The 13,530-nt window shown below is 33.5% G+C and overlaps 1 protein-coding gene across 19 annotated transcripts in view; it reads left to right on the forward strand.

The window, feature by feature from the left end:
* Positions 1-13,530, forward strand: part of GPHN (gephyrin) — a 525,210-nt gene that overhangs the window by 327,643 nt on the left and 184,037 nt on the right. For all 19 annotated transcript variants that reach the window (XM_081513386.1, XM_081513387.1, XM_081513388.1 and 16 more), the window contains one exon: positions 3,895-4,029. In XM_081513386.1, the coding sequence (XP_081369512.1) occupies positions 3,895-4,029 (135 nt within the window). The remainder of the gene's footprint in view (positions 1-3,894; positions 4,030-13,530) is intronic.

A 13,530-nucleotide genomic window follows, 5' to 3' on the forward strand; every position in this document is an offset into this window, starting at 1 on the left:
TAATTTCATACAATCAGCCTTTGGTTTTTCACATATTTTCCCTGGGTGACCTGAAATGTTTGCATGACTGAAACTACCACCTTCAATGATAATTCCCGAAGTATATGTCCAGTCTAACTTTTTCATGACTCCAGACTCATATTTCCAATAGTTCATTGTATATTTCCAAACTAGTAACCCAAAAGTATGTACTTGACAGTATTTTTAATTTTTATTCATTTATTTATTTGTATTTTTGGCTGTGCTAGATCTTCATTGCTATGTGGGTGTTCTCTAGTTGACATGAGTGGAGGCTAGTCTATTAGTTGTGTTTTATGGGCTTATCATGGTGTCTTCTCTTGTTGGAGGGCAAAGGTTCTAGGGCATGCAGGCTTCAGTAGTTGTGGCACGTGGGCTCCGTAGCTGTAGCTCCTGGGCTCTGGAGTGCAGGCTCAATAATTGTGGTGCACAGGCTCACTTGCTTTGTGGCATGTGGAATCTTCCTGGACCAGTTATCAAACATGTATCCCCTGCATTGACAGGCAGATTCTTATCCACTATACCACCAGGGAAGTCCCTGTACCTCACACTCTAATCTTACCTTCTCCCTCAAATTTCCTACTCTTTTGTCTATTGAAGGGGTGGAGGTGAATACTGTGTGTGTGTGGCGGGGGAGGAGGTGGACGGTGTATAAGTCTGGAAATCACACACGTATACTACTATGTGCAGACGCTTCATTAGGCACTGGACGTACAGTAGTAGCAAAAACTTAGTTCCATCATCATGACAATGCATTCTGGTATGAGAGATAGGCATTGACCAAACTAGCACTCATATAAATGTAGTGTAAGTGTGGGTAATTCCGTGAAGGAGAGAAACATGGTACTGTGTGAAATACAGTAGGGGCATTTGACCTTTTTCTTTCCAATACCTGACCTTTTTTATTAGATGTAAGTGGCAATATATAGCTCTTCTAAATTAGAGAAGAGCCTCTACCTCTGTTTCTTAAAATATTTATTGCAATTCAGTATTTAAGTGTACTAGCAAATGGAGCCATTTTTCTTCTCAGAATTCCCACTGCTTTTCATCATAGTTATTCAGATATTGTTCATAAATCACAAAAATTAAGCCCATAAATTGTGGCAGTACCTTTGGTATTGAGGATGTAGGTATGGAAACTAAATGAAAGAACACCTGTGGAAGTAGTATTTCCTTTGTGAGAAAGAGATGATGTGTAAAGATAAAGAGCACCTTTCTAGTCACAATGTCTGGCTGCTGTTTTCTTCTTTTTACATAGTAAGTAATATTTTGATTGAATGTTAATTGCTTATTCTTTCATCATTCATATTTCCCCTCTTGTGCATAAAACTTGGAAGTGGTCAACTTGTCATTTTGAGATTAAAAGACCTATACTCACTAGTACTAGCCCAGAATATGGACTAGATTATACATAGCCCTAAATAACAAATTTTATAATCAACATAAATATTAATAATTTTAAAGACAAATAATCCACAGTATTTGTCCTACATTTGTATGTTTTTACAGTAGTGATGTTCACTTACATCAGTTGTTAGTGTATAACATAATAACAATAGCTAATATTTATTAAGTATTAAATACTTGTAAGTGCTAGATAATTTATATGCATTATCTTTTTTTTTTTTTAAAAACATTTTTTATTTTTTAATGATTGTGTTGTTTTTAGGAATTAATATCTGTTGAGCTAAATATATCAATACACTTATCTGATCTACATTGTTTTTTCTTTTTTTTTGCATCTCTGTGTTTTAAAATTGGAGGATAATGGCTTTACAGTATTGTGTTGGAGTCTGCCATCAACAATTCAAATCAACCATAATACATATATATATCCCACTCTTTAGCTTCCTTCCCAACCTGCCCCCATGCCACTTATCTAGTCTGTCACAGAGAGCCTGGCTGGGCTCTGTGTTACATAGCAACTTCCCACTAGCTATCTATTTTTACACATGGTAGTGTATGTATATCAAAGCTAATTTCTCAATTCTTGCCACTCTCCCTCCTGCTGTGTCTGCAAGTCTGTTCTCCATGTCTGTCTCTATTCCTGCCCTGAAATAGATTCATCACTAACATTTTTCTAGATTCCATGTATATTTAATATACAATATTTGTGTTTCTCTTTCTGACTTACTTTACTCTCTATAACTGGTTCTACATTCATCCACCTCAGTTCAACTGATTAGCATTCCTTCCTTTTCATGGTTGAGTAATATTCCATTTGATTTGTGTATCTCTAATAATGAGCAACACATCTTTTCAGATATTTGTTGGCCATCTGTATGTCTTCATTGGAGAAAAGTCTGTTTGTATTTTCTTTTTTTTTTTTTTTTTTTTTTATAAATTTATTTATTTTAGTTGGGGGCTAATTACTTTACAATATTGTAATAGTTTTTGCCATACATTGACATGAATCAGCCATGGGTTTACATGTGTTCCCCTTCCCGGATCCCCCACCCACCTCCCTCCCCATCCCATCCTTCTGGATCATCCCATTGCCCCGGCCCTGAGCCCTTGTCACATTATCTTATTTAGCCCTCAGATGTAATCTGGTGAGGTAAATGCTATCATTTATCCACATTTTTTAGATAAAGGAATTAATAGTTTAAAAATGATATATCCATCAGTATACCAGCAGAAGTCACAGCATACTTAAATGGATAATTGTGAAGTTTAATAAAGGACTATGATATTTATAAAAGCATGGGAAGATTTTAGAGAAAGCAACAAAATATGATGCAGCACCCTGGAACTAGTAATAATGAGAATCATTAATACTCCTAAACCTAATGGGGCAAAAAAGAGAGCAGGTAATTGGAATCCAGAAAAGAACTGTAAGCATCTAACAGGGCCTGTGATCTTAGCCAACCTACAGTGACGTGCTAGAGAGGAAGCCAAGGGAATAAATATCAGACCTTATTCTCCCCCAATTCTTCAGTTTCCTGATAGTACCTCTTACCTGACCCAGCTAGAAATCAGAGAGCACAAAATAGCTTGTTGATTCTATCTGTACAGTTTAGCTTGGCACAGAGAGAGTGAAGAAGAGTGGAGAATGAATCTGAAAGGGAAATGGAAAATATCTAGGAATTAAATAGCTGTTAAATGACAGAGCCAGTATATGAATGCCAAAACTTTACTCCTCTCTACAATTCTATACTGCCTCATAAAAAAGCTTTGATGAAATATTATTTGGCCAAGAAAAATATATTGAATCTGAAGGTTTCTACCTTATCCCAAATTTTTAGATGCATTCATACTTAACGATAAGTGAGACCAAATATCTGAGAGCCGAGTGGCAAAGGGTGTTCAGTCATTTAGTGTCTGACTCTTTGACTCTTTGCATCTCCGTGGACTGCAGCATGCCAGGCTTCCCTGTCCTTCACCATCTCCCAGAGTTTGCTCAGATTCATGTCCATTGAGTCAGTGATGCCATTCAACCATCTCATCCTCTGCCACCCCTTTCTCTGGCCTTCAGTCTTTCCCAGCATCAGGGTCTCTTCCAATGAGTTAGCTTTTCACATCAGGTGGCCAAAGTATTGGAGTGTCATCTTCAGCATCAGTCCTTCCAATGAATAGTTGAGGTTTATTTCCTTTAAGATTGACTGGTTTTATCTCCTTGAAGTCCAAGGAACTCTCAGGAGTCTTCTCCACCACCACAATTTGAAAGCCTCAATTCTTTAGCACTCAGCCTTCTTTATGGTTCAACTCTCACATCCATACATGACTACTAGAAAAACCACAGCTTTGACTATATGCGTGCCGCCCACTACCCCCCCCCGACCCCCGCCCCCAAAAAAAAAAGTTTGGTGTGGCTATTGATTTTGCATGTTATTGGTATTTTCAGCATATTAAACGATACTTGTTCCTCTTGTTCAGATTCCAGACTCCATCATTTCTCGTGGCGTTCAGGTGCTCCCACGAGACACAGCCTCCCTCAGTACTACTCCTTCAGAATCTCCTCGTGCTCAGGCTACATCTCGCCTTTCTACAGCTTCCTGCCCGACACCAAAAGTAAGTATAGTTCCTTGGCACCTTACACCTGCTCTGCTATGTACATCTGGGAAAACTAACCAGTATTTCCCTCTGCTTGTCAAGGTTGGATTGCATGGAAGATATTACAGTGAAAAATTAATGGGCTATAACATAGTTATCACCTAATGTTTCACAAATTATTGTATTAGGCAAACAATAGAATAGAAATTTCATTCAAAATGCCTACTACCTCACAGCTGTAGGTATCACTTTCTGTAACTGCTGTTTCTTTGTTGTAGACTTCTTATTTTTTATCATACTTATTTGTACAGATATGAAGTTATTTATTTATGCAGAGGGTGAATGTGTTTCTGGCCAATAAACAGCAAGATTAACAAAATAAAATGATGTCACCAAAAGGATTTTTTTTTTTAACTTGTCCAGGCAGGGGTAACTCCTTGCTCTAGTATCATTCCAAATTTTTTCAAACATATTCAACTTGGAATGTTGCTGCCTAATATTTGGAAACAAATCTAAATTGATAGAAAGTTTTAATGCCAACCTTTGGGGGAGGAAGGAAGTATCTTAGTATTTATCTTTTTTAATTTTTCCCAAGTACTAAAGCAGTGAGCCAGGGAGAGGATTAGATATTTATTTGCTGCCTGACATTTTCATGTGTGTGATAAACTGAGTAGCAAAGCTAATTATGACTATGATACTTTTTCCTAGAATATCTCTTCCCTGTAAAGTTAGTCATTTGTACTTTCAAGTTTCCTATAGGATGGATCCACTATTGGCATCAAAAGCAAACAGTAACATTCCTTCTTATTTAATAGGATATGATTTTAACTATCAGGCTATACAGTAAATTTATTTCAGAAATCTGTAGGTAATTTTTCAAAGTATGACTTTTTCACTGTCATCAGATTTAAGGATTTATATAGCTACCTTCCTCAATTCCAGCTTTTCTATGAGTTTTATGAATGTTATTGTTGAATTTAACTGAAAGTGATCTCAATCAGTTCTTGAAATGTGTAGTGCAGTTGCTTTTACATTGCAACCTACATCTTTTTTAGTAGTCTTCAGAGTGTTAACTGTTGAATATCATTTTTAGACTTGTGTCAAAAATTGCTGATAATTAATTGTATAGTTTAAAAAAATGAGGTCTTAAATCTTCATGAAGAAAAACTATAAAAACATTCTAGATATAAAATGTTTGTTATATGTTTATACACTGAATGCCAGCCAGCTGCATCTTCAACTGAAGGAAAACATGGAGTTATCAAGACATAAATTGAGTAGAAGAATCTCATCCATATCTTACAAATTTTTAAAACAGAATGATTTATTGTTTGACTTCACTAAATTACAGCTGTATAAGTTTACTCATTTATGAAGTCTGGGAAACAGTTAAAGCTAAACATTAAGTCCACTATAAAAGATTACTCATTCATCAAATATTAAGACCTTAATGATTGGAATGTGGAATTATCTAAGACAGTATATTTTTCTTAGTGCTGTACTGTGTACATAAATATTGAAAGCTAAGTTTTATCTAAGTTCTTGGACTTTTTAAAACTTCAGAGTTACATTTTAATTACTAGGAGAATATTAAATACAGTTAATAAATGCAGTTATTAACTACAGTTTTAAAAATTGCTCTAAATTTCCACATTTATTATTTTGCTTATTTCAAAACTTTAGGATAACAAGTGGCTTGTCTTGATATCTTTCCATAGATAACACTTAGCTGTTCAAATTGACAATGAATTCAAATAAAATTTATTTCAAAATCTTTTTTTTTTTTCAGAAATTTTTCTTCTGTATTTTTGCCTAGGAATATGATTCTGTTTCTTTTAAATAATTTTACCAACACCAAAATGTAACCTCAAAGATAAAATTATTGCTTTGGTGTTATTTAATTTTAAAATTAAACTTTTAAGGTTGAATCAGAGTAGTAATATAATAGAAAAACTAATTTGAATACTTTTTAAAAAGTGAAGACAATCAAATTACTCTTCCTATTAAAAGTCTCAAATTATAAGACTGCTTAATTAATGTATACTAGATGCTTTAACATGTACTTTTATATCAGTGATAGATGTAACCTCTTCCCCCATAGAGTTTACGGTTTAGTCAAAGGTATGCTGAAACAAATAGGTATTTTTAAAATAAATTTATTTAAAATAACCTTTAAAAATTATAATAAAAAACAAAACCTTTAAAATAATGTAAAAATAACCTTTCAAATTATAATAAATATACTTTTATAATAACTTAATAATGATACATTGAAATTCACACCAAGAGGAAGTGAAAAAGTGTAGTAGAAAGTAAAAGGAGGGAAATCTCAGATTGGATGATCAGAGAAGGCAACTCTAAGGAGTAGCATTTCACCAGGGACATGACAAATGATGAAAACAAAATAACAGCTTTTTTGCCAGGTGGAGGTTTTGAGAATTATGTTCCACAATAATGACCACTTTAATGGTAGTATTCACTAATCAAAAACTCTCTGTAAAACTTCATTAGTACACGAATAACCTAATTCAGTGACTTCAAAATCCAACTTCAGATCAGTTCTTCTTTATTTTAAATAATGATTTTTTTCCCTTTGCATACTAAGTAAAATTCAAGGCCATAGGTTTTAGCACATAAATATATTCTAGATAAATGAGAAAATAAAGGCTTACTTATCTTAAAAAAAAAATTAATTTTATAGCGTAAAAATGCAAGGCAGAGAAGAAATAAAAATGAAGGTCAGGGTTCTAATTTAAAATTTGGGTAAATGATGTTGTTGACTATACTAAGGAATGAAAAAGCAAAGGAAAATTGTTAATGCATTTTGGTTTTGAATGTTTTCAGTCTATGATATTGGAGAAGGCAGTGGCACCCCACTCCAGTACTCTTGCCTGGAAAATCCCATGGACGGAGGAGCCTGGTAGGCTACAGTCCATGGGGTCGCCAAGAGTCGGATACAACTGAGCGACTTCCCTTTCACTTTTCCCTTTCATGCACTGGAGAAGGAAATGGCAACCCACTCCAGTATTCTTGCCTGGAGAATCCCAGGGACGGCGAAGCCTGGTGGGCTGCCGTCTATGGGGTCGCACAGAGTCGGACACGACTGAAGCGGCTTAGCAGCAGCAGCAGCAGTCTAAGATATGAGACATCCCAGGAACAAGTTGAGTCTGACATCATTATTGTTACTGTATCTTGGATGGAATGTTTATAATTTAGTACATATTACTGTTAGCGAAACCCCATAAAAATCCCCCTTCCATGTTTCAGATTAGGCATGCAGTCTGTCATGTGCAGAAAAAAAATGTGCAAATACATTTTCCTTACATTGGAAATACAATACAGTCTTAAAAGACCAGCACTAGAAAGAGCACTTGACTTGATATTAGAGGTCCTGGTTTCAAACACTGGCTTCTCTACTTAATAACTACACTGCATTAAGCAAGTTGTTCAACTTCTCTGAGCTTTTTGTCTGTAATAAAACTGGTAATCCTTGCCTCCCCAATAGAGTTATTAACTATTAAATAAGTCTTTGCCTGGTGCTGGGAAAGCAGTGGTGGGCAAATAACACTATTCTTGGCTTTACAGACAGATAAAGCAGGCAACTATAAATTATAGTAAAGTATAATAATTTTTATGATTTATCAGCAGAAGTACAGAATACGCTGGGAATAACCATCAGAAACACTTATCCTAGTCTTGGTGAAAATACAGAAGGGTTGAATAACCAAACTATGATTAAAAACTAACAGTTCCAACCTTTTCCTCTGTAATGTTTTATCACGGGGCAGCATTTAAACTGTAAACTTCCTGTCCATTTATATGTATGCATTTATTCCTGTTAGGTCAACAGCTGTAATGTTGATATTACAAATTATTTTGAATTCACAATATATTTGCTCTCTGCAATATTTTATTCCAGATTGTACTTTAATCCATTAAGATTCTCCACCTATAGTGAAAACATGATCTATCAAACAAACCAAGGTTGGATTTCCTTTTCAGTACACTCGTCACAATCTAATAAAGACAGGGTATTTTCTTTTCTAAACAGTTCTATATAAAATGGCATCGTCTCCCGCAAAAATTTGTTTGCTGGGATGACATAATATTTTTCTGTATATGGGGAAATTCATTTCTCCTTTATATCAGATATTTTCTTTTCATGAAATCTGACTGAAATGACAAGTGATTTTCACTCCTTTGGCTTGAGGACACAGTGAAATGTATTTTAACAACAAACATGAGATTTTAGTCTTACATTGCCCTAAGTAAAATAGTGCCTAAGCCAAAAAGTCAAATAGTATGTAGATTCTATGAATGGGCAATCTCTAGAGGACTCAAATTCTAAAATGGTGATCATCTCCCAAAAAATGGTTTGCTAAAAGAATAATTCTATAACAAATTCTGTTTTAAAGTGAATATGATTCACAAATGAAATAAATTCTACTTTTCAGTTATGAAAGGCAGCAGCATCTCTTTTAGAATCAAGAGGCTTGATGTAGAGAATAATGACCAGAACTGAAAAGAAAAAAAATCCAGACTTTCAATCAATTCACCACTCCCTATCAATGTCATTAAAAATAGAGAATTTTTTACAAAGACCAGTTCAATTTTCCTTTTATTCCCTAAGCATCTGAAATTTGACTAAAGTAAATAAAGGTAATCTCTGCACATGCTCCCTTATACTTCAAAAATTAGAATAGAACTTTGTGCACAGACTACTCAGCATGTTATTTTTTCTCTTCTTAGAAAGAAAATATAAATTAATTTTCCTATCTAACTTAAGTTTACAAAATAATTTTAAATATATATTAAAGTATCCTTATGGAGTATGTGTTCCTTTAATAATAATGTCTCATATTCAAACAAAATGCAGAATTATAACCTCTCTAGGGTTCTGTTATTGTCCTTTGAACAAAGGAATTTAGATTACTCTGGATAAAGAATATTTTCTTAACTCACAATTTTTAATGTGTATATCTGAAAAGAAGTGGATTTACTTTACATATAAAAATGGCATTATTTGATCTAGTATCAAGGTAATATTTTCTCTTGAGTTTTTTTCCTATTGATATTAGTTTTTACCAACTATTCCATATTATCACCACTTTCCTTTGTGAACGCCAAGATGATTGTGTAATATGGCTAGTTCATTGGTTCCCAAGTCTTTGGACACTCAGTAAGTTCTGCAGTTCTAGCCTGAATCAAGGCACTAACTGAGGCCTGCAAATTATTTTCTACTGTTTTTGAGAGCCTAAAAAAAATTAGTAAAACTACACTGACCATCAGATTTCTTTGCTTTTGTCTGAAGTCATATCAACATTGGCACATCAACAGCTGTTAATGACATTGTAGAAGTGTATGGGTTCTACATGTGGAGTCAACAAACACCAAAAAGGTTGGAACACATTTTGAATTAATAACATTAATTAGTGTAGTAAAATATATCTCTGGACATAAAAATATAAGTTTTGGTTAACTATCTCATGGAGATGAGGGTTGCTGAGCAATAATACTCTCAACTTTGTTGGTCATATCCATCAGTTCTCAAACTTAATGGTCTCAGGACCCCTTCACATGCTTAGGAATTATTGAGTACCTCAAAGGCTTATTTATGTGAGTCATAGCTGGTGATATTTACTGCACTGATAATTAAAACTTAGAAACTTTAAAAATGTTATTTATTTGCTTTAAATTGAGAATAAGACCTTTCTATGTTAATTTAAATAATATTGCTAAGGGTAAAAATAATGTTTTCCAAAATTTTTAAAAATCTACTAGAAAGGATGACATTGTTTTACATTTTTTCCTATTCATTTCGATGTCTGGTTGAATAGACGTCAGCTGGATTCTCACATCTGCTTCTGTACTCAGTCTGTTGGAATATGTTGTTTTGGTTGAAGGAAACAAATCCAACCTCACACAGTTATGTGGTTAGAAAAGAAAGGGATATCTCAATAACATTTTCATATAATTGTGGATATTCTTTGACACTACAACAAGATTGTGCAGTTGATAGTATAATAAAAGTTATTTGAATTGTAGAATTTAGCCCTGTCAAGAGCCATTTCATATCCAATATATTAAAATCCTTTGGACATACTACCATTATAAAATAGATAAACAGAGACCTACTATATAGCATAGGGAACTGTATTCAATATCTTATAATAACCTATAATAAAAAGGATATATATATATGTATAAATGAATCACTTTGCTATACACCTGAAACTAATGTGACATTGTAAGTCAGCTATACCTCAATAAAAAGTTGTTCATTCTGGGAAAAAAATAAAAAATTCATTGGTCGGTCCTGAATGTTTAATGGATCCAGGTATGTTCTTGTAATGTATTTTTTGATCACATGGAAAATATAAGTTCTTCCAAGTGTTTACTCTATCAAAATTTATTTTCATTAATATAACCACCAACTCGTTAAAAACTCCTTGGAAGCATTGGAAGCTCATGGTGATACCCATTTTCCATAATTTTAATTTTTGCTTAAAACATAGAGTTTTTTCTTTGGCCAAAAAAAGCCGACAAGCCCTGTTTGTTTTCCCTAAATTGACTGTCTCATTTTATTCATTTTCAAGAAAATGTCTCTCAGACATCTAAGTCTGAATAGTCATAGTTTGTGAGACATTCTTTCAAGCAAAAATAGTGTTCTGTGCAAAACCTGGCTAGTTCAGCTTGCAACTCAATCTGTTGCCTAAGTTCTTTAACTTGAGACACCTGTCATTCTTTGTTATACAGCGAAAGTGTTTTATTTCATTCTTCCTATTTTGTCACACTCAGTGGACAAATTTTAATTAAATTGAGTTAGTATTTACTGTTTCACTGAGAGGACAATGTTAATGAAACAGTTAGGACATAGTGGTGAATAATTCAATAACTATTCACACTGTTTGTATCCACTGCCTAGATTTCTACTGTAGTATCAAACCACCATTGCTTTTGTACCATCATTTCAAATGTCAACATAGTGTTAGAGGCAAATAATGTCTTTGTATTATTATTAACATCATTTGGCCTTGTGGACCCCTGAAAGAATCTCAGGGACCCTCACAGGTCTGTGGAACAGACTTAAAGAACCGCTGGTATAATCAAGTGAGCGGAGTGAGTGCTTTATGTTTCGTACAAAGTGTCCTGGGCCTCACCATGTTGCAGTGGTGTTCTCGTTGCAGAGATCTTATCCTTCATGTCAGTGACCACCAGTACCAGGCTTAACATAAACAGCTCACCCTGACTCTGATCCAGACTAATTCTAGGACAGGGAACACAGTTTCTCCTCCCTGACTCAAAATAATAGAAGACTTTACAATGTCTTTTCAAGATAACAACCAGAAAGTACATCTCCAGCTAGCTTTACTCATTTCTAGTGTGAAACTGCTTCTATATTTCTACAGCAACTAATGTTTCCCTAGAATCTCCTTTCTACTTATAGGTACACAGAGAGTCCTCTTTTAAGCTATAACCTAGTTGATGGAAGATAATTTTATTAGGGATGTCTTTGGGGATGACTTCCTTTTTTATAATTAGTTTGGAACATTTAAAATTGGTGAGATTTTTTAAATAAAAATACAGTTTTCAGCTTTCTAAAAACTCATGTTAATATTACTGGGCCAGATGACATATATTAATACTCAAGTGGCTTTCTTTATACCCTCTAGGTTACTTTACTTGTTTGCATTAAATGCCTGGCTCCTAGAGACTTTTAAGTAACTTATTTCTACTCTCATTCATTATTTTCTAGTTTCTCCTCCTTTATAACAACATTTGTTTTGCTATTTATTCTAGTTTGATAGAAAAACAGATTTTTGAGACTTCAAATAAAGGGTTTCATATCTTTTCTAACAGGAAAGGCACTCTCCAGTATGGTAAACTGTTTCATATTTTGAAGAAAACTAAAATCAGATAGTAATAATATATTTTAGCTGTGAATTTTGAGTTTACAAATTATTTTAAATGGTTGTTCTATGACATTCTGCTAAGTATAAAAGATTTACCTTGATTTTTGTTTCTTCATTCATCTGATTAAACATCCCCTCTACCTTTATGTACAATGAAAATTGAAAATGGAATTTCCCCCATCCTTTTCTTAGCATTTAATGTTCATAGAATTAATTTATCATTGAAACTAAGTATAACTTAACTGTGAAATGTACAATCACCACATTGAAATCTGAGCTGCAAATGAAATTTGATTAGCTCGCCTGAGAATATATAGTTAACCAGAAAGTCTTAGCTAATAGTTAACAGTTTTATAGGTTAGACAGTCTACAAGTGCCATGTCCTTTTATTATTATTATTTAAGAAAAGTAATATACATGATCATTTTAGAAAATTTTAAAAATTAATATAAGCAAAAACAAAGAGAATTCCTGTAAGACCACCTTTAATAAATAACAGCTGTTAAAACTCTGCTTATATCATCCTGGGTTTATTTTCCTGTGCATTCAAATATTTTATATAAATGGATCATGATAAGAAGGCAGTGATTAAGAGCTCAGGTTCTGGGAATCTGACAGGCTTAGCCTTGAATCTCAGTTTTTTCACTTACTATATGTATGGCTTTCAGAACATTAATTTGTCTCTATAACCTGAATTATCTCATCTGTAAAATGAAAAATAATAATACCATTTGCCTCATAGGATTATTTTAAGGTTTAAATTTTAAAATGCATATAAATCATTGACTACAGTGTTTGAAATATAGGAAATGATCACTAAATATTAGCTATTGTTATTAAACTATGTAAGTATTGTAACCTATCTCATACATTTAGTAACATTCTTTCCTTTCTATGTCATGAACATCTTTCCATGTTGTTAAATTATTTTTTACAACATTAATATCAGTCTTGGTTCAGTATTCTAATTTGTGGGCATAGCATAGTTTTTTTCACCAGTCCCTATTTTGCATATTCTAGTTGTTACCTATTTCCTAGTCTTACAAATAATGCTGTGATAATCTTCTGGAAGTTAAATGTTTTAGAGTCTTCTCTTAATTAAACATAGCAACTTGTATTAATTCTACCTTTGTTGGAAGTATATGCCAGACTTTTAGGCCCATGGTTCCCGTAATTCATATGGACCATTTTTGCATCTTCATGAATTCAATTTTAATATTCTGGAAGAAGCACTCTCTAGCATTTGCATTTGACTGATGTACTGATGGATGTTTAAAAACTATAGATCCAAAGTCAATTGAAAAGTCAACAATATTGAGTATGTAAAAGTACTGCTCTTTCAGGCACTAGATATTGAGCCCTGGTCTGCCACTTCATAACTTTGTTAGAACCAGTAGACCTCAGTTTCTATATCTGTAACATCATGATATAAGTTAAGTAGCCTCTAAAGTCCCTTGTAGGCCTATAATTCTGTTCCTTTGAAATAAGTTTCTATACTGACTAAATAAATATTATCCTTCGCTTTAGCCCTTCTCTCTGATATTATGTTAATGTCCAATTAATGTAGAATAATTTACATTTATTTATTTCAGCTTTTCCATTTCAT

This window comes from Giraffa tippelskirchi, chromosome 7 (genome assembly GCF_054371585.1).
Source record: "Giraffa tippelskirchi isolate mGirTip1 chromosome 7, T2T-mGirTip1v1.2.pri, whole genome shotgun sequence".
In the NCBI taxonomy this organism is placed as follows: domain Eukaryota; kingdom Metazoa; phylum Chordata; class Mammalia; order Artiodactyla; family Giraffidae; genus Giraffa; species Giraffa tippelskirchi.